This window comes from Pyxicephalus adspersus, chromosome 11 (assembly GCF_032062135.1).
Source record: "Pyxicephalus adspersus chromosome 11, UCB_Pads_2.0, whole genome shotgun sequence".
Classification (NCBI taxonomy): domain Eukaryota; kingdom Metazoa; phylum Chordata; class Amphibia; order Anura; family Pyxicephalidae; genus Pyxicephalus; species Pyxicephalus adspersus.
Genome location: NC_092868.1, coordinates 24,794,955 through 24,817,130, shown reverse-complemented (window position 1 = coordinate 24,817,130; position 22,176 = coordinate 24,794,955). Strand labels below are relative to the sequence as shown.

At 37.3% G+C, this 22,176-nt stretch overlaps 1 protein-coding gene across 1 annotated transcript; it reads left to right on the top strand.

The window, feature by feature from the left end:
• The first annotated feature begins 774 nt into the window (after nucleotides 1–774).
• On the top strand, nucleotides 775–10,792 carry SCT (secretin). The gene is made up of 6 exons (XM_072426929.1): nucleotides 775–927; nucleotides 2,098–2,184; nucleotides 3,536–3,637; nucleotides 4,961–5,056; nucleotides 6,488–6,596; nucleotides 10,503–10,792. The coding sequence occupies exons 2-6, from the start codon at nucleotides 2,102–2,104 to the stop codon at nucleotides 10,509–10,511; spliced, it is 399 nt and encodes a 132-aa protein (XP_072283030.1). The 5' UTR covers nucleotides 775–927; nucleotides 2,098–2,101; the 3' UTR covers nucleotides 10,512–10,792.
• Nucleotides 10,793–22,176: the final 11,384 nt, after the last annotated feature.

Below are 22,176 nucleotides of genomic sequence, written 5' to 3'. Positions count from 1 at the left end.
GTATCAGTTTATCAACAGATCTTTGGCATTCTGCTTACTCTCTTTATTCCTTTTTTCATTCATCAAACAAGGGTTGGCACTTAGTCCTATAAATATCTTTACCATATGACAACCAGTACTGACACTCTTAAACACTTAAAAACGTATAACAAAGTTTAGGGCTGGGGAAAACTAAAGTCTGGAAAGGGAGACGAGCAAAAGGGAATATAGATGGGTTCTTTGTTGAGTGACTAAGGTCTGGGTAGGTTAGGATAGAGTTTAATGGGACAGAGAAGATGGCGATGGGACTGTCTCTCTCATTCCATTTTACCACAACTTCACATACATCTTGATCTTGAACCAGAAATAACATCAAAATTTAGATTTTTTTTAATTTAATAAAGTTATACTTTAGGACACTTTCTTTAAACTTTTCTGTTATACTGAGTATAGACAAAAAAGGGATAGTCTGAAGTGAACTATGAGCCTCATCTTAGTTGCTGGTCAAGTCTAGGGCTGTGGTTTCCTGTACCCTCAATAAATAATCATTATTAATGAGAGTCATAATTGATGAGCAAATAGTTGTCATCACATGCCCACTCATTTGGCCTCTGGTAATTCTATTTGCTTAGGGTGACAAACTCAAGAAACTCAACAGATGGACACACAGACATTAAGGTATTGATCTTCTTTACCTTATCTACAAAGCCATGCTTCACTATCAAGACCAGTCATAACTTAATTGCACGGCATTTATGACTAATGAAGAAGCAATGGACCACATGGCAATGCAAATTAAAGTATTGTCCTTTATCAAGCTGAAGCCATGGACCGTGGAGCAGTGCAGGTATAAATAGTGAGATGGATAACATCTCTTTCCCATTACCACCATCCCTCCTGCACACAATCACTGGAGTCTCTCAAGATAGAACTAGCATCACCTAAAGTGTAAGTACTAACAGTACTAACTATTCAATACTTATGCAATATGTAATATTTGACTTTGTAAAAGCTTGTTTCTATATTTTTAGTAGTATATTAAATATAGAAATTTATTGATTAGTCAATAAAGGGAGCACACAGTGGGTCAGTTTCATCCGTATCAGCTATATTGGGAGTGTATTATATTAACTGACACATACAGTAGGCATGTAGTGTGAGAAGGAGCAGTCAGATTTCTGACCAATCCTAACTGTTTCAAAACATAGATATAAAATGCATAAAAGGGCAAACAAATATTCACTATAGTCAAAAAGACAGTCTTGTAGGTTACTAAAACAAAAATGAATTTCTATATCGCAACACCTTTAAAGGTCACTTTAGGCCGCATGCAGTTGGCCACAAGAGAAATATACTATTGCCTAATTCTGCAAATTTTTTTAGAGCCTCATATTGACACTTAGGCGGAGTAGTAAGTTTTTTTCTTTTTTGGTTGATGGATTTCCAGAAATATGAGCTACATTGGCTGCCCAGTGCACACATGTGCTTATTAGATATATTCTATTTTTTTAGCTTAGGTGCTAATAAAGCCCGAAACATCCCTTTTCCCAATTGTAGTTAAAGTGACCCTGTTGTCTTTTATTAAAATCATAGACCATGGCAGTAGTCAAAGAAAAAGACTTACCTGTCTAAAAGGTGGCCAATCGTGTTTCTTTTCAAGATATTTCTAATCCCACACTTATGCTGGCCATCTTTTCTGGGTGTTTTGTGGTTCCTTTTACCATCTGCTAAATACTGATTGTGTTCTGCAATGGCAGCAAGTAAATGCAGGAACCATGGGCCATGGCAATTATAGAACATATAGATAATTGGTTGGCCAGATCAGGCTTATAGGTAGTATTAGATACTTAGGGATGCTAGACTATGACCACTTTGTCTTTTCTATGGAAAACGCAGCAGTGCTAGTGAATTTTAGCTATTAATTTGGGCATGTACACTGATGCAATATGAGCTGCATCATCTTAAGTGGTATAGTGCCTAAAATTGTAGGTTTTGTACACAAATTAAAACATTTTCACTCATATTTGAACAGTATTATATTAAATTTAGCTATTGCTTCTTTAATATGAAATATTACTGATGTGGTTGATATTTTACATATGTTTTATGTTTTCCCAGAATCATGCCTTTGACGGTGGTTTTCAGAGCTTTGGTTCTCCTTGTTATCTTCGTTCAGCTGTCATGTTCCTCTTCTCTGCAAGTCAGGTCAGTAGATTCAATCACATTGAATTGTGGCAGAGGCAATAGAGTTTTGTGGTATCTACTATGGTTACAACAGTGAGATGGGTATATGTCCTGTTTTTTTTGTTTTTTTGGGGGGTGAGGAATATGTGTTTGTAATGATATATGAGATATTTTAAAATACTAGTAATTTGATTTGACTTTTTTGTATGTTAAAATCTTTCCTTTATGTTTAATAGATACCCATATGCTCATTTGGGTTTTAAAGCTGAATTCTAGACAAATAAAATACCAACATCATAGCTAATATTATTTTTTTAAGTGAACAAATGTAGTTTTAAATGCATCTAGCAGAACTACCTGAAAATGTCTTGATATTTGCCTTTATAACCTTCTGCACATAAACTTCTGCTGTATGCAGGAGCTAAACTAGAAGCCAGTCAGCAGGCAGATGATGTGTACTTGACCAAGTTATTCAGCTACTGCAATGATGGTTAAGGATCTGGCTCTGATGTTTGTCAGGGGTATCTGGAACATACTACTGGTTGCACAGAATTACAAATCTATGAACAGCTGAAACTGTTACCATAGTAGTTCAGTTATAAATGTATTTGCCTGCTGTTTTAAGCCAGCCCAAAAAAAAAATATTACCTGACAAAGACCACCTATTTACTGCATAGAAAATGCCAGATTCTGGTATTCATTTTTACACATTTATTCAGGAATCCAGTAAAAAAAAGGGTAACAACCCTGTATTTTGTATAGTACTGGACATATCTCTTTTTCCCACATCCTATACCCTATTGTACTCATATTAAGGGCAACTTAGGAAGTAGCCAAGCAATATGTTTTCAGAGTATGGGAGCAGCTCTATAGGGAAAAAACCTCTATGTTAGCATGTTGTGCTTTACCTTTTAGGCAGCATATGCTTACCTTTGGTAAATCTGTAAATGAAAGTTAAAATTTGGGAGCTATAATTGAATTTATTCCTTATGTTAAATCTTCATTCTTTTAATATGGGCAGCACAGTGGCTCAGAGGTTAGCATTCTGGCCTTTGTAGCGCTATCTGCATGGAGTTTGCCAGGGTTTCCTCCAGGTACTTCGTTTTCCTCCCACATTCCAAAAACATGCAGTTAGGTTAATTGGCTTCCCGCCAAAAATTGACCTTAGACTGGATTAAAGAATAACATACATAAAAAAACCATACTTAAAGACATTACATACGACTGAGGAAAGGATATTAGATTGTGAGCCCCTTTGAGGGATAGTTAGTGACATGACTATGGACTTTGTAAAAGTGCTGCATAATATGTTGGTGCTATATAAATACTGTGTAATAATAATGTTTATATTTATTCTTGATTCTGTAAACAGAAATAAAAGACATGCTGATGGTATGTTCACCAGTGAATTTAGCCAGGCCAGAGAGTCAGCAGCCATCCGAAAAATCATAAACTCTGCCCTTGCAGGAAAAAGGTAAGAGAGCTCCCATTGAAATCTTACTTATCCTACTTATGTTTTATATGGGAAGATTCCATTTATCTAAAGCTGACTTCACACAATACAATCCAAATATAAAACAAACTTACTAACTACTATATAACGTCAGATTAAGCTTGTGCGAAGCACTGGGCAAATTTGTGTATTCTAATAAAGGCTCTACAGGCAAATGTGTAAAATAATCAGGGCAATGATTCTGTCTGTAAAAAGGAGACTTTAGATTGTTACTGACTGCCTGGGGCTGTAGATGAAGTGTATCAGTTGTAAGTGTTATGGCATATCTAGAAGTAGTTATTCACATTATTCTGCACTTCTTTTGTATTTTAAGGATCTTTAAAAAATCATCTAATGAGCGATCCAATCCTCAGCTTACGTAAATCATAATAATGTCATGTAACTTCAACAGTTACCTCAGTTCAAATGTCAAAGGTTAAGTGGCATCACTACTCCACAAGTACTGTGATATCACAGGGGATGGCAAATATGGAGCTTGCCTATGTTTTACACACCATCACTAAGAAGGAATGGCTGTCCGCGCACCAAAAAAAGCTGATACTTTGTTTTAACCATCAATAATACGGATGGCATCATCAGTGTGATGCCTCCTTTTTCCCCTTAACACAATTTATGCCCCATAGTTCATTCAATTAAACTGTGTATTTAGGAACAAGTATTTTCACAAACTTTCACACCTCCCATTATATTCTTGGACAATAAACATCTACATCTACTTGGTAATTGGAAAGTGACTGAAAAATCCCTGAGAAAAACGATAGGGTACATTTCTAAAATTGGTTAATGCATAGGAAGGTACTCTCCACAGATGTAAGATATATATATATGAGACACAGTTATTGACTCAAAATGAGTACTGATTTGAATCAGTAATTCTGTGCATAACAGCTGTTGGGTTACTTTTCAAGGTAAAACTTGGTATGTAAATGGTGCAGTGCAAAGTATTAATTTTGATCCTAATGGATATCATTGACCTTTGCATTTTATCAGTACATTACTGGAAACAAAACTCATGTAGAACCATATAGAGAATATTAGTACACTAGTACACCAGTGTACACATTTCTGGTAAACTGGTGCTGCTGGCGGCATTAAATGGGAAGTCACCATGTGATCTGAATTAAAGTGTAGAAGCCTTACAACTAGTACAGGTGAAGTTAAAAAGGACACTGCCTCTGCCATTAACCAGCAAAACTGTCCAGGATTACTAAGTAATGTATATGCAGAAGTGTCTTACTTCTTCTTTTGTAAAACAGTAACAAAAATTATATTACTGTTCACCAGAGATGTGGAGGAGAGCAGTTACCATGCAAATCCACAGGTTAATGTTCCAAGGAAAGAACTGTCTGGATTTGGGAATCCCACCTTTTCACAGTTAAGGTAACAAAATGACAACATATGCATTAATAGCAAAATAATATGTGCTCATATTCCTTAAACAATTTTTAAGAATAGCATTTTTAGATATCAATTAGTGACTTAAAGCTTATCTAAATCCAAGAACACAATGTACCAAATAACAACTTTCTAGTCTATAGATGTGACTGCATTTTTTTTTTCTTTTTTTGTTTTTGGAGTAATAGCACTAATCTACTCAGAGTTAGCTGTATGAGTACATGTGGATTCAGTGTTACCCTGCCGCTCTCTATATTTCCAAAGCTCCCCAATAAGAGCATAGTATACATTTTTATAACGAGGTGTACACCACCTTCCTGTAATCTATTTTAAAAGATAGCATAACCTGCAGAAACAGCCACATTTATGAACACAAAATGTTACCAATTTCTAAAGAATTTTATTGCAGTTCACTTATGTAATTACCATTTCTAAGAAGAAATGTTTAATACAATGTAATTTTTTGGTAGGTACCAAGGAAAGTTACCAAGTTAACAAATACATTGCATGTTAGTAGCTGTATGTGTTCTGTCTAAGTTGTGTGATGTTCACATTCTGTGCTGTATGCACATTCTGTTCCTGTTGTGTATGATACATTGTTTGTCTTGTTTGGTTTGTTTATAACCAAAGAGTGTTGTCTTTACATTTTCCTACGTGTATACATTGTCCAATTCTGGCAGGGTGAAAACAAGGTTCTTGGTACTATTTTGAGAGAAGACACTTATTAAATGACCTACTAGGAAGTGCTAATTGAAATATGTGAACTGGTTTTAATGGGCAGAAGGCTAGCAGACCAAAGTTTATAAATGCTAAACATGTTAAAATCATTCCAGCTGCTCAGATATTTCACCCTGGGTTGTCATATACACTATAATTGTGAGGACCGTGAGCAACTTCCTACTTTGATCTATACCTACATATAATTGTGAAAGGTTAATTAAATTGCAATGCTGGATGTTTTAGTCTGTGGAGATCCTGAAGTGTGGGACATTCAATAGCTTTTGATCTTTTATGAAGCCCAGTGAAAAGCCCTAATGATGTTCCAAAGATATGTTGTCCAAGATATGTTGTCCTTTCAACCATAACAACGCACAGCAAAGATGCTTCACTCCACCTTTTTCCATTTCCTCAATGTAACATTAAGGCAGTATTCATGAAATATTTTATTATAAATAGTTGTAGTTTACCATACAGGAAGTCCATCACATTTTTCAAAAACTTTGTTTGTGCTTAGAGAAATAGAAAGCTGCCATTGCTTCCTCTCTTATCTGAAAAATACTGGTTACCTGACTGACGTAGGTAAGGCAAATGGTTAAAATAAACATAGCAATTTATTTATTAGCCTTTATTTTTTGTGTAAAATATGTGGACACATGTAACATTATTCATAATTATTGTTTAAAATTGTATTACCAGGTTGGATGATCAGGGCCTGAATGATGCCACACAAAACCAGCTTTGTTCCGCCATCTTGAATTTGTTTAAAAGGTTGCCCGTTCAGTCACCACAGCTGCACAATACAGAGGTATTTGCCTACATGTTGTCTTAGTTCTCTCACCCTCTCTGTGTTATGGCAAATCTGATATTTGAGGGCAATACACTACTGTCCTGAGAACTACCAGTACCAAAATCAATCAAAAGAAGTTGACTGACATAGACATACTCCCTAAGAAACCTGGCTAGATGATGTCTGCCATAGTCGGGAAGGTCGGGCCTAAAAACATACAAATAATTCCCAATCTGCCTATAAAGGTCCAGATTGGTTGAACAGTGTCTGATAGATATATGAACTGTTTTTCTTTTCAATATTTGTGATACATTTTCATTCATACAGAGTATGAATAAATTCAAAACTTGAAGTAAACCAGATTTTTGTTAAAAATGACAAAAATCAAACATTTTTTGCTATGACAGTCTATAGAAACCTTTACATTTAAGCTAGGGATATAGATTTAGATGTTCTATCTGCTAGGTGTAGAAAAGAACCACAAAAGCTATTAAATAATTTATTTGTGCCTAGTGTTCCTCTTTAACTAAAGTGTATGATTATACAGAAAACACACAGGGTTAATAAGGCCTAGAATTTATTTCAGCCTCACTTTAACAAAACTGGGCATGCTTATGGCATACAATATAATGTTTAGTAAACTAAAACAAATATCCTTGTTAGGTTTGTAATTCAATACAGAGGCAGATAATTTTAATAAACCAAAGTCTATTGACTGCTACGTCTAACCATGCATCTCTGTGCGGTTGTCTACCCTGCCATGGAAAAATACCCCTTTACACAGCAAATAACCAGATTATTTTGTAAGGAGTATGTCCAGGAAGCAGATAATGAAATAAGAGGATAATCTGTCAGGCCACTACATCCCCTTCACCCTCCCTGGCATGTGCTTTCTGCAGCCTGTTACTGCAAGGCAGAAAGAATAATGAGAAGACAAAAGGAATTCTGGGACTGCATGCATGTGTTCCATTGCCAGCAAAATGTATGAATGATGAATTCAGATCTGTTGTATGAGGTTAGTACATGTGAAAAACACATGTTTATAATCCAGCTAATTCTGGATTTTAGTATACAGATAGTTGGAGGAGGTTGTCAGCTGCACATAAATCACAACATTATTACATTAAATGAAAATAGTATTTACAGCAGAAAAATACAACTTTGGTAGCATGCAGAGGTGCCTATGTTACATTGTAGATGTGGGATATATGCATATCTACTTTCCATGCAAAATGCAAAAGAACCTACTGGAATGTGTAAAGAATAGCCTAACTTCCGTTTCAATGTTGATAGTTTTTTTTTTTTTTACCTTAAACCTTTTCAGAATGGATTTAAATCCCCTTATTTTTAAATATGATATTCTAAATGTGAAAAAAATCTGGAAACGCTGTTTCTGTACAAACAATCCCCAAATGCTTTGGGCTTTATAATACTGTACACTGGCAAAGGGTTTTGTCGATCCTTTGTGATGCTGAGATGTAGGTTTTAAATTTCCAACACTGCAACTGATACTGGGATTAAGCAAAGGAAGGTCTTTATCTGTCTGCCACTGAGATTTAACTGCTTGTTAACAGTTACCTAATTAGAATCACATTAATTACAGTGTGTGGAAAATAAGGTTACTGACAATTAGTACTTTTCTCAGCAGCAAAGAGACTTATTTATCTGTCTAGCTCACATCTAAAACAGAGGGATCCTCCTACTTACCTATCTGTTGGATAAAGTTACATCATCTACAATTATGTTTTCCAATATTCGCAATATATTCTGTATAAACTGCAAGGATAGGATTGTCTTTTTTTTCCCAACAAAAATGAGCAAATCAAACTTATCTGTTGAAAGAGACAAAAACACATATCTTTACTCAAAGTATTTGTGTTTTTTCAGACAAGTATATATGTATATAACATTACCCAAATAATTTAATTCAACCTGTATGTTACATGCATCTTCTAGCAGTGCTACTTTTGCAAACTTTTGGTAGGCGCACACCTATTAACAGTCATTTAGCTCAGTCAGTTTATAAAGGTATAAATGAAAAAACAGTACAACTGAACCCAAACAATAAATAGGTTGTAGAAGATGTAGAAGATCTGTAAAATTATACAATTTATTTCTATAAAAATAAATTAAATTAATTATGTTTATTAGGATGAGTTTTTAGTTCTCTATATATCTAAAAGAATACTGGCCCTTTTTTAAGAACTCAAGGTCTTTCTGTGGGAGTTCTCCTTTAACTGCTGAAAATGTAGACCAAGAAAAAAAAGATCAGGGCTGTCCAATCAGTTCTTCAGGAGGAAAATTTTCACAGCTTTCCACATGCCTTAGTAGTATCAAAAACACAAAAAAAACTGTTTAACACTAAATAAGCCTTAAAATCCCATTGCCGTTTTAGAAAAACAAAAACCCTATCTTTGTTAAAACATTTGATTCATGTAAGCCTGTCAGATGATGGCTGGAAAGCCTCATGGAAGAATGAAGCATAGGAGAACTTTGTTTTGCTCCAAGGCTATTCTTAGCTGTATTATTCTGCAGCTCTGTACTGTAATGTTATGAGAGAACATTTGGGCGCCTCTCGTCAAATTAATACCACCATATTTGCAGGCAACATACTTAGATTGGTGAACAGGTAGATATATTCCTAAAAATGGTATCTACTGGTCCTCATGCAAGTCAGCCAGTTCTGGGACACATTACATTTATTGCTGGGATGCACTTTTATCCTTTCCTTTGTTTCACAGCAAAGTTGACAATGGTATATTATGAAGCAATATTTTTCTACACAAAGCTAACTTTATATGTAATAACTCCACAGATCTGCTCAGCTACATCTTCAGAGCATTATTTGGGCCCTTTTATATTTATGTCTGTGAACACTGTTAACAAGAACCTGAACTTATGCACGGTATAAAATGAAAATATTTTTAGGATGTAGTTGCAATGCCAATTCAGATACATGCTGCCAGGCATGCTAATTCCCAAATGTTGTTATGTATCTTTCTTATTACAGTCTAATCCAGGGGTGGGCAAATTTTTTCAGTCAGGGGCCACAATCTGATATAAAATTTGACAAAGGGGCTGGGCCGATGGGAAAATGGGCAGGGCTATGCCAATATGATGCCACTGAACATGACGTCATGATGGCATAACCCCGCCCACTTTCCCATCGCAGATCTGAGCCTGCAATAGGAGAGTGGGCAGGTTGTGTGCAGGGACAGAGCCCACCCACCTCCATGAGCCGGGATAAAAAACAGGGAAAGTGTTCTGCGGCTCTAGCCAGTATGCCCCCCCCCCCCCGGAGTGGCACTGGCCAGAGTCGTGGACAACCCAAAGGGCCGAAGAAACAACCTTATTGAGCCGTATACGGCCTACAGGCCGTAGTTTGCCCATGCCTGGTCTAATGACTTTGAACATACTGTTAAATATTATAAATAATAGTAAATTAAATTTAACTTCTTTTCTGTCAAGTCAAGTTTGGTCCTGTTGCTTACTTTCTCAAGGCTACCTTTTAAGAATAGATGGCCTTTATGACCATTGTGGATGCCTTGGACGTGGGGAGGACAGGGCCAAAATCCAACAGTACAGGAAATCTATCTATAATTTTAGATCCCTATATCTCTGGAGCAAGGGGATTAACCTATTTGTAGGATGACATGGAGCATATGAGAAATGGAAAATTACAATAGGTATTCAAGTTTCCATTTTGACAGCAATTTTCACTGACAGTTACCCGCTGTGTAAGCATTTTATCATTATTATGTCCTTTTTATGAGTAGGTGAAAGGTGACAGGGTTATGTAGCTCTTTGTCTATAAAGCAACATTTTTTTTTTTGCTTATTAGGCCTTTATTCTGCCTGCTAGACAATATTTGCATCCCTGAATATTTCTGTGACCAACACTTAATGTATTTTTATTATCATGTAGGATTACTAATGGATTTCACATAAGCCTGAACGATGTCTGCTACAATCAAATCTCTGGAATATTCCCTTGCAACTACTCTGTCTGCTATGATGTTAAATATGGATTTATCTGTTAATGGAGTACTATAAGGCACCAGAAGATGGAATACATATTTATTTAATTTGCTTTAAATACCCCACAAACCTGGAGATGTGCAATAAAAATGATTATAGTTTGTTCATGGACTTTGTGGAGGGATGGTCAATGTAAGTTATGTAACATGTATATCACAGTAATAAAGCCTATCTATGCTACAGTACCAATCAAGTGTCTCTTAATTGTATTCAAAAGGCTTTCCCATGGCAACATGATGGTACAGTAGAAAATGTCCAATGTTTTAACTGCAGAATTTGTGAACTTGATAAATGTAATTATAGACTCATTAATAGCACCCAGCCAAGCTTGCAAAACAGTGTAGCGATAAAATAAGTGGGCCTGTGGTGAATGAAGAAAAAAATTATGCTGTTCATCAGTGGTAGGTGAAAGCAGTACAGTTAGCTAACTGACATTTATCCACCGAAATTCGTTTGTTCGTCCAAAAAAGGACAAATTTATTGTGCTACTTCCAAAGTACCAGTAACTTAGTGCCCCATTTTGATTTTTCTGTTAGTTCAACACTTTTATCAACCGATAATTGCACAGATACCTGGAGTTAAAACACTCCTTTCAGAGACCTATCTCAGCCTAGGAAGTAGATGCAGCTGGTTCCACCAGTGGCGTTGGCCCCAGAACTATGCAGACATCTTAAAATAGGAGTCCAATCATGCACAGTTTGAGCAACCCATAGCAACCTCTGGAGGAACCCTGATTGAGAATTGCTGGTTTGGAATAAACAGAAGACCTCATTATGTACTATGTCTATGTACTATGTCTATTTACTATGTACTATGTTTATGTTGTGGTTACATAACATATGGCTCCTGAAGCCCTGGGTCCTTCTATTCCCTAGTAAGCTGTTGGGAAATTGGAAGGTGGGCTCTGTGTTCGGCTGGGTTTTATTCTTTGTAAATATGAACAGTCTGTTTATCTATCTGTGAAGCTGAAAAGCTGTGAAGTACCAAGTAGGTAGAGGTAAAAATTGTAGGAACTATCAACCTGGGAGGGCTTGAATCTGTGAAAAAGGTCTTGCTCAAAGGTTTCCAAGACACACTTTACAGCAATGCTAAGCTGCTGGTTGTAGATCATCTACTGCAGAGTTGTGAAGGTAAGTTACAAGCCAGCCAGGCACACTTTCCCACACATGCCCTGTACACTCACCATTGTAACCTGAAAAAGGTCATCACAAACAGAGTTCCTGTGTTAAGGAAACCTGCCACAAAGGTGATTCTGGGTTGGCTATTGTTAATCTCCTTCTAAAATTGTTACCTTCATGGCTGTTGGGATGAACCTTTACCTTCATTATCCACTGACCTGAAACAAACCTGCATATCAGCTGTTGTGACTCCTTTCCAAAAAGGCCTTTTTCAGGTCAGCAACCTAAAACAGCAATAAGTAGTAAAAGAATGTCAGTAAGATGGCTTTAGGCTAACCTAAAAAAATGGCAGAGCTATGGTTGTTAGAAATAACTCACCACTAGGAAATCAGCTTTATTCACACTTTAAATATGTGTGTTATATTAGGACTTTGTATTTCTGTCCATCCAGTCGTAAGATTTAAAAAGATCTGCTCACCATTAGCAAGGTAGCTAATTGTTTTCTCTCTGAAGCAGTTCAGTAACAATAAAAAGGTCTTCTTCACACCCAAGTTCATAACTGGAGGGCTTTATGAAGGATTGATTAGCTCATCTCATTATAAAATTTCAGCATGCATCTGGAGTAGTGAACAACCGGATGGATCCTTGAGTTTCCTCTGCCAGTATGAGCATTTCTATACAGTGGATTGCAAGAGGTTGGAACAAAGTCAGATTTAATATATAGCTGATATTTCACACTTTTAAAAACTTGCAGCTCAGTATGTGTATTATATAGTTAAATATTGAGATGTGTAATAAAGATACAGCTCTTACTGGCTTGGTGCAATGATTCTGTCTCTTGAAATAACAGCTATTGAGATTAGATATCAGCCACCAAGAGAATTACCGGTATTCATTTGCAAGGATTTAGTCATCTTTTCTGCTTTCATTGTGAGAAAGATCAATACAGAAACACAACTATTGTGTAGCACTGCAAAGAAGAAGTGGAGCTTGTATTGTTAATGAGCAAATATAGACCCCCCCAAGTACATATACAGTAACAAATTATATTTATCAGACTTCACATTTACACATATTGAGCATACCAAACAAACTAAATCTTGTACATGTCTAAACAAAAAACATAGATTTCCATTAAAAAGGCAAAACATACAAAAAAGTAAAAAAAACTATTCTAAGTAAGTTTATTTCATTTCATTTACACAGTATATGACATATGTATATTGCAAACAAATTTGGTTTACAGTAGTTTTTTGGCTGAGGAATATTTTTATACTGCAAAGTGCATATGTATGTACTAGGAACATGTGTGCAAGCCCATGCATTAGCTGTAGAGCAGATCATACACAGCATCCCATCTTCTCCAGGACTATTTCCAGCTGTTCTGTTGCTATGGCAACCGAATTGAGTTTCCCTGGGAACAGAGGCAGCTGCAGCCAGAAAAGACAGCACTCTGCTTATCAAGTAGATGAAGGATACATGGCTGGATAATGTGTGGTTATGTTTCCTAGGCATTATTTCCCTGTTTTGTATTGTAGGCTTAGCTGATTTGTATATGCTAATCTGTATATTCTGGGATGATCCTGAGCAGTGACAGAGCAAGGACAATGCAGAAATGGCTGAAGGCACTCCTCCTCATTAGGATCACTGCCATTTTTAGGCTCAGTTATTCTGGCAATTTTCCAGAGGTCAGATGAGTCTCTGCTGGAATAAATCTAAGGCCTTGTACACATGGGAAGATCGACAGTTTTGACAGTTTTACCGGTTGGTATGTATGTGCCAAAACTTGGCACATATGTATACAATATACTGCCCTTCCAGTCATTACAGGCGAGGGTGGGTGAACCACAGGACCATGGGAGCTCCCGGCTGAATTTGTACATGACACAATGGGCCTGGTTTATTAGAGCTGGAAGGGATTTCTAAGTAATTTGCTATTAAAATGTTTTATTCCTGGTCCAGACCCATTCCAGGTTTTCAGGATCACCCAGCTTCACTGAAGAAAGTGTATTCTCTCCAGCCTTGGAGAGCGTTATTAAATCAAGCCCACTGTGTATACTTTCATAGATACTGGGAATACCTATGACTCCACTGACAGAGGTTGGTACCACTAGAGACTGGACCTGCAGGTACCGACTGACTGAGAATAGGACCACTTTTGTCTGCATAGACTGGATGATTGCACTGTAATACATTTACAGGTCCCTGCAATGATGCTTCGGTTTTCCCATGTAATTATTGCACTCCATGTTCTTTGACTTTACTTTGTACTTGACTTTATTTTCTTTTAAAACATTAAAAGCCAAAACTGTATTTTCTTGTTCTGTTGTTGATACAATAGGGGATGACATATTTTGTTATGTAATTATGTTATGCCAAGCTGCAATATCTAAAGTTAGTAAAGTACTTTCTAGTAATAAATGAGGAATAGACTGCAGAGATGGAGACATTATCCTGCCCCTGTACAAAGCATTGGTCAGACCACATCTGGAATATGCAGTCCAGTTTTGGGCACTGGTTAACAAAAAGGACATTGTGTAATTGGAGAGAGTGCAGAGAAGGGCAACTAAACTAATAAAAGGAATAGAGGAGCTGTATAAGGGGGGATATGATCACCCTGTATAAATATTTAAATGGTCCATATAGAAAATTCTCATTCCAACTATTCACTTTGAGATCATTACAAAGAACAAGAGGGCACTCTTGCGTCTGGAGGAAAAGAAGTTTAAGCTGCGGATAAGGAAGGGATTCTTCACTGTAAGGTCTGTGAAAATGTGGAATTGGCTCCCTCAGGAAATAGTTTCAGCAACTACTATAGATTGCTTTAAGCGATAGCTGGATGATTTTTTAGAAGCACAGAATATCCCTTATTTTCCCTAGTTGGAGCAAATTGTAGCAGAGTTCTTTTGCCTTCCTCTAAATCAGCTATGTCCATAGAGTTTTATACCTGGGATATGTTTACTTCCCTAGTGGTTTTTATAAACCTGACTTACTATGTAACTATGTGAGGAGTTAGGTTCAATGCACTCGCTGCATAGAGGTATTTCGGACTCCAGTTCTGATGCTCCCTTCAGAGCTGTTGGTTCCACAGGCCTAATCATAGGGGGCCAAAAAGAAGTCTCCTGTCCTAGACTATCCCAGCATACCGGTTACACCCAGCCTGTTTACCTGAGCCACCTGGCCTTAGGCTACAACTTACCTCAGTCACCTCAGTCAAGACAGGTGAGGTTTCCCATTTTTGGCTAGGTACTCCAGAGCCATCCTCAATATTTGGTCTGGAAAAGGGAGGCGTGTCTGGCCCACCCATTCCTTTCAGGACACTCTGGGCATAGATCCCAAATATAAAGCTGCAATTCTGCAGCAACAGAATTACTGAAAACCTTATCCAGGCCCTTGATCCCCATTTCCAGGTGAAATTGAGGAAAACACCTTGCAATCAGCTCTAAAGATGGCTGTACATTTTTCACTAACAATATGTAAATAAAAAAACATACAGCAGATTTTCATTTCTTAGATGTATTGGCTAAATTAGGTCTTGCCCCCCCCTCCCATTCTGCCTAAAATAGATTTGTAATGTAGCCACCACATTTAGGGACTGACAAGCTGTAAGCTGAGGGGTCTTTAAAAGAGACCCCACATTTCCAGACATTATAGTATAGTACAGCTATTTAAAAAGTTTTTTAAAAAAAAAATTGTGCAAGGGAGGGCATCTGGTGAAAGACTGGCAGAGGACCAGAAGCCCACAGATAATGAAGTACTAAGATTCCAGCAGAGGCAATTCCAAAAAACTGAGCCAGAGCTCATACACAGTAAGCAATCCACCAGACGATGGGCCTGATTTATTAAAGCTCTCCTGGAATGGATTTTTTAAAAGGCATTTGCCTATTGTTAGCAAATGTTTTCAATCCTGAACCTGATGCATTTCAGGTTTGCAACAGTAAATCTCACAAATTATTGCAGGAGCAGCAAGTCAGCCAGTTTAACACTACCACAGGCTCTGCTGCCTGGGAGCAGGGAGGCTAAAAAGTCCCAGCATCCAATATCAGTGAAAGATTAAGCCAGGAATGAATCTGCCCTTAAATTCCCCGTTAGATGTGCACAGTCTCAGATTGTGTGCTGGGGATGCAGAGAAAGTACATTTCAGGCTGTGCCGCTAAAGGGAAGCAGGAGATGCTCCTATTTCCTTATTGTCCTTGCTGCTGCAGGTGACATCACTGGACAAATTAAATGGTGGTGTGATACTGCGGTGGCATATAGCACGGGATCGCCAGCCAGATAAGTGTCTCCTAAAGCTGCGTACACACTTCCAATTTTTATCGTTCAAAATGAACGACGAACGAACGACGAACGATCGATTGGGCAAAAATCGTTTGTGAAAAAAGTAACCAACGACGCCGACGAACGAGGAAAGTCGTTGGAAACGAACGACCGGACCGGCAGATCGGATTGGACGACGATCGTTGACCATCGTTCGATCGTTCGTTGATCGTCCATGGGCTGAGCATGCGTGACGAACGAACGTTCGTTCACTTGCTGTCGTGCACGTCACTCCCTCTATCGCTCAAACGATCGTATCTATTGTGTGTACAATATCTACGAACGATCGTGTCGTTATCTGTATGTGCAGGATCGGTGCTATACGATCGTTCGTAGATATCGTGCAGGATCGTTCGTCGTTCGTTTAACAACGATAATAATTGGAAGTGTGTACGTAGCTTAACATACAGAGAGCAAATCTCCACAATGAGACAAACAAAGCAGTAAAAGCCTAACCTCTCCAGCTTTATCCACAAACAAATGTTTGACTTTAGATCCATTATAGCATTATTATTTTGACATAGTTCTGTGCTAGCCTTTTACTCCTCTGTTATTACTGAGTCATCTGTTTAATGTACAGCGTTGCATAATATGTTGACGCTTTATAAATACTGTTTATTGATGATGATAATAATAATAATAATAAAATGTAGGTAACCAATCTACTGTCACATTAAGCTTTCAGATTGAATTGTGTGATAGTGCTTTAGTGCACTTCTGGGAACTGAGTGCCTGACTTTTAAGGTCACCCTGGATAGAAAAAAAAGTAACATCTTGATGTAAATATACAACCAGACACCTCTGAGTATAATATATTGCTTCTGTTCAACCAGCTGTACAAAAAGAGCAATCTTACTTTAACACCTACAAATTATCTTCTATTGCACTAGATAAGATTTATATGGTGCCATTGTTCTGGGTTATTTATAGTCTGCTAACATAACAACTAACACTTGCTAAACTCTGACAAGCCCTGTCTGTCACAACAAAGGAATAACAGGCATTAAAAACTGCCTGAAACCCAGGAAATTCCCTGTATTTGCAACCAATGTGTAATTTTTCCATATATTTATTTTTTCCAGAAGAAAATATTGGTATTTACCAGGTCCTTCTTTTACTAAACTAAAAAAATTTACGCTTACCTTTTACTGCAGATCTATTGATGGCGCTGGTCCTTCCCATAATCCTGTCCCGCGTCGTCCTGGTGCAGAGGAAGTGGCTGGTGCCGCTATCTTCTGTCTTTTCTTCCAACTTCTTCTTGTCTTCTTGCTCTACATCACCTTATCTCGCACTGCACAGGTGAGAGATCAGGTGACATAGCCGCTGTGAAGGGGAAAAAAGAGAGCCAATCTCACTGCGCATGCGTGAGATCAGCATCTATTCCCCCTTGGTGGAAAATATCTCCCTTCTGCACATGCTTGAGATCAGGGCATGCGCAGAAGGATCAACCAGAGCCTCCCAGGATGCGTGACTCTGTGCTCCAATTAAGTCTGCAACGGTGTTGCACTTACAAAAAAACAACTTTTACTTTAATTAGAAGGGCTGTATACCATTCTAAGTAAAGTACAAATGTTGCATTTAGGTACAAGGGATGGTATATTGTTTCTTGTTCACATTGTCTTCATTTATTAAGGCAGAATTTAAATGCCTGGCACCCAGGGTTTTCTCTAGCACCCAAGTTTTCACGGCCTATTTGTACATTAGGACAGATATACCTTCCAAAGTGCCCTGGTTTAGCACAGCATCCGCCATGATACCCCTTGACAATGCCATCATTACCCTAGGCTTCTTCCAAGTTCATTGTTTTCAGAATTCTACTTGGCCAGGTAAGTATGTCATAACTTACTTTCCTTTCCAATTCACCAATGTTCCATGTGCAACCCTGCCCACCACCACACATCTTTCCTAAAGAAAGCCTTCAATACAGTTTATACTAAACATACGTGCCATAACTTCATTCATTCAAAAATACATATGGAACAGCCATACTTATGTCCAGCCTCCAGCAGCCCTGTGTAGTGTGGCTGTCCCACTGGAACAAGCCATGTGCAATGACAGTATAAATCGCCAGCTGGAGGTTTTCCATAGGAGGGCTGTACAATGCTGGACAGGGCCACATAACATCAGTGGATTGGAGACAAATGAAAATACTGAGCTGCACTCAGGCCATGTAAAGAATCAAATAAAAAACACCATCCTTTTTCAATGGCTCCCACTCTTGCTTATGCATGGCAAAGTAAAAAAAGTATCCAAATTTATAATATTTATGTAAGCTCCAAACAGAGTTCTTGAAATTCCAATTAGCTAAAGACTGGATAAATGGAATGGTGGTGGGGGGTAATAAAAGGTGAATGCATACTGCTTTTGAGGGGAGTGAAATAAATTGATCTTTTTGCTTTGCCTTTTATGGACAATATGGAGAAAGAATTTAAAAAAAAAATGTGTTACTGTTCACAACAAAACTATTTATTCTGATGCTGCATCCCATTATAACATATAAACTGAACTTAAAAACAATTTTGGCACTTTAAAGGCATCCAACATAACAAACTTCCTTCAAAATACATAACAAAACTTTTTATTAATACACATTAAAACAATTAGGACCAAATAATACATTTTTCATTAGGATACAAGATACAATACACATTGTTTACAAGTCTCAGTCTGTTTTGTGTACAATCTCAATATATTTTTGACACATTTCGCAGGATGAATCCCCTTCCTCAAAACATTGTTGGGACCTATAATAGTATACATATTTACATATAACAACTCATGAACACCCAAATGTTTCCATAATTCAACTTGCCATCATACACAAATTAATTCTCCTGGTTAGGTCATCCCTTCATATATTGACGTTGGGGATCAAACACAGGGCCACGACGGCTGTAGGACTCGGGGACGGCAGACATATAGACAAATATCCATCATCTACTTCAAAACATACATTCTTCAATTATCTTTAAGAAATTGTACATATCTACCATTCTCACCTGTTATCTGTTTTTTTTTTATTGTAATCATTCTCCTGCTAACTAATGATGTTGCCAAACGTACTATCAGACACATAGGATCACAAATCTCCTCGTAATTCATTATTGCCATCCATTTATCCCAGATTTATCATCAACAATTTATCAACACATAAAATTTTTCCCAAACAGGTAGCAAACAGTTGACAATATAGTCCACGTGCACCAACCCTAAAAGGAACCATAACTAGACGTGCATAGCATATGGAATTAATATTGTGATAAAGGTAAAAAGGAGGAATCAGATAGAGGTACACTAAAAGTGAATTTAGGAAAGGCTCCATGTATGACTGTGTCAAAGTCAAATTTCAAAAAATGATGATTGGAAATTGTTGTGGAGAGCAAAGGAAACTAAAATATATGAAGGAATTAAACATTTCTACCACCAGAGTTTCATTATAAATAAATGAAACAATGGGAAAAAAAGCAAAATTAGCTTATGAGAGATGTTAGTTATTAACTATAGCTACAAGATCAAGGATATAATGTTGGAAATTCGAAATTGGATAAGTTGGCTTTTCTGATTCACCAAGTACATCCAATTGATACCTTCAACTAGTTCTTACAAAAAAAAATTTACACAAACAATTTTCAACTTGACTTTGGAAATCAGGAACAGCCAGAAACTCCTAAAAGAGCAGACAAGAGCTTATCGCAGCACAGACAAACACGTGTCATGTATTCGATTGCAGGGCTTTTAGCACAAAATACTTGTCCAGCCATTTTTGAAACACGAAGTTTACACTCACAGGAACTAAATGTACTGAACACAGTGACGACAACAACAAATGTGGTCCAAGAAGTCTTAGAAACATGCTTCTATTAAATGTAAGCGGGGGAGTTTTAAGAAGTGCGGGCTGCGAAATTCTGTGCTTTGCCTTTTTCATTTTGAAGTACATAATTTATAACATTTAACTATGATCAATTTTTTTTTATTAGGTAAAAAAACAAAAAATAAACATTTATGAGTAGGCTGACCCTTTTATTGCTCCTGTAGTTGAGCTTTATTTCCATATGCTACATTTCCATTTTATGGTTACACTACTTAAGCATTCAGGCACATGCACTTAGGTAACATGCTACCAGCTGTTTCCTGTACATGATTTGGGTTTGACTGTAATAAAGCATCTTCTAAAGCAGCAAACAATATAAACGTATCATGCTGTCATAATATAATGAATCCATTTCATGTCAGTTCTTTGTGAATTGGTGAAGACTTTGCTAGTGTCAGCACCTTGATCAGCTGTTGTGACTGTGAACTGAAGCACTACAAATTCTACATGGCCATTCTACTACCCCCATCTACTTTGCTAATGATGTCATAAACATACATAATACTTTTTAACACATAGCACATATGAATAGCACTCTCTGAGGCTATGGGTGATCAGTTAGTAAAAACTTTTTATATTACACATTGTATCCACTCTTGTTCTTATCCCAAAGCCTGACAAGGTATTCATTCAACTCGTTTGATGGGATTAAAAAAAAACAAAAACACTTTTTAAAGAAAAAGGTATGGGACCAACAAAGGTTTCTATATCAAAAAAGATTTATCAGATGAGACATATAAATGATCCTATATCTTTTATTCAAAGATGTATTAAAGCTTGTACAATATGCTATACTTACAAATACCTTTTTATATTGTGTACCAATAGCAATGCACATTCATCGTAATGTTGTAATTAAAGCCTCTTGTACCCACTTTTTGTTGGAAAAGATGTTGCTTGCACTCATATATAAGCCTAATTTTCTCCATTATTTCTCCTTATTGACCATCTCTAATTCTTTCTGATGTCTGGGTTGTTCCCATGCAATGCAAGGCTGACAGTCCTATATTGTATGTGCTTTATGAATTTTATGAAGGTGAAAAAGCCTGCAGGGTAGAGAAATAAGAGATGTGTATTATGTTGGCACTTTACAAATAAAGGTTAACAATACCAAAGGTGAGTTTATCTCCATATTTATCATACCCTAGATAAAACAAATGCTTGGGGAGGGGAAGGGCATTCAAAGGGTAAAACTTTGTGCCTAATTCAGTTTAGGTTACATTGGATTTTGATGAGGATCACAGGGTATTTTCAAAATGTAAACTAAAAATGAAAACTAATACAGTTTTCATTTTTTTCACAGGCTATGTATCCTTTGCAATACACCAAACCTAGCTACCTTATTCCGATCTCGCACCTGCATCGGGTGACGTAGGAAGAAGAACCCAGAAGAAGAGGGGAAGATGCCGGTGCCTCATTATTGCCATCCATTTATCCCAGATTTTTTTTTTTTTACATTTTTTTTTTATTTTTAAAGGTTTTACAACAATCGGGGAGGGGGGAAGGGGTAGAAAAGAAGGGGAGGGGTAAGACATATCCATGGGGGGGGGGGGGCAGTTCAGTAAAAACATTGGAAAATTGACAATACAAAGTAGAAAAGCATACAAAATATATAAAAATATATAACAATGCAAGAAACAATTGTATAAAAAAAAAATGTATAAAATGGTATACTGCATCGTGTCCAACAAGAAAAGGTCAACAAAGCATCACTAGAAAGCAGAGGTATTTCGCATATACAGTAGTTGGTGGGAAGCCGTTTCCAGGTACTTGACCAATCCACAAGACTCCTAAAAAACAGCCATCCGTGAGAGGAAGAGTAGTACTAAGATAACAACAAAAATGGGTCCACAGCCCTGAGTATTCAGGTTGGGCCTTTTTATCCTCCCCTACATGGATAAATGTCAAAGTAGCATTTATCCCAGATTTATCATCAACATCTTTTTAACAAACAAAATTCTTCTCAAACAGGTACCAAACACTTGACATTATAGCCCACATGCACCAACCCTAAAAGGAACCATAGCAAGCACAAAGCCTCCTACATCACACATCCCCGGAGGCTGTTGGGTGCTCCTTCTGTGCATGCTCAGTGAGATCGGGTGACATAGGAAGAAGAACCTGGAAGAGGAGAAGATGGCAGCGCCTTGGGCGCCGACCCGAAGACAGATACCGGGACGACGTAGGATCCGATGGAAGAAACCTCTGGACCGATTGACTGTTCTGCGGGATTGAAGGTTAGTGTATTTGTTTTG

Bases quoted from the DNA above. Each gene is read 5' to 3' on its own strand.
- SCT (XM_072426929.1), top strand. From the start codon at position 2,102: ATGCCTTTGACGGTGGTTTTCAGAGCTTTGGTTCTCCTTGTTATCTTC. The intron at 2,185-3,535 runs GTCAGTAGATTC...TTCTGTAAACAG, and splicing joins TCCTCTTCTCTGCAAGTCAG to AAATAAAAGACATGCTGATG. The intron at 5,057-6,487 runs GTAACAAAATGA...TTGTATTACCAG, and splicing joins CCCACCTTTTCACAGTTAAG to GTTGGATGATCAGGGCCTGA.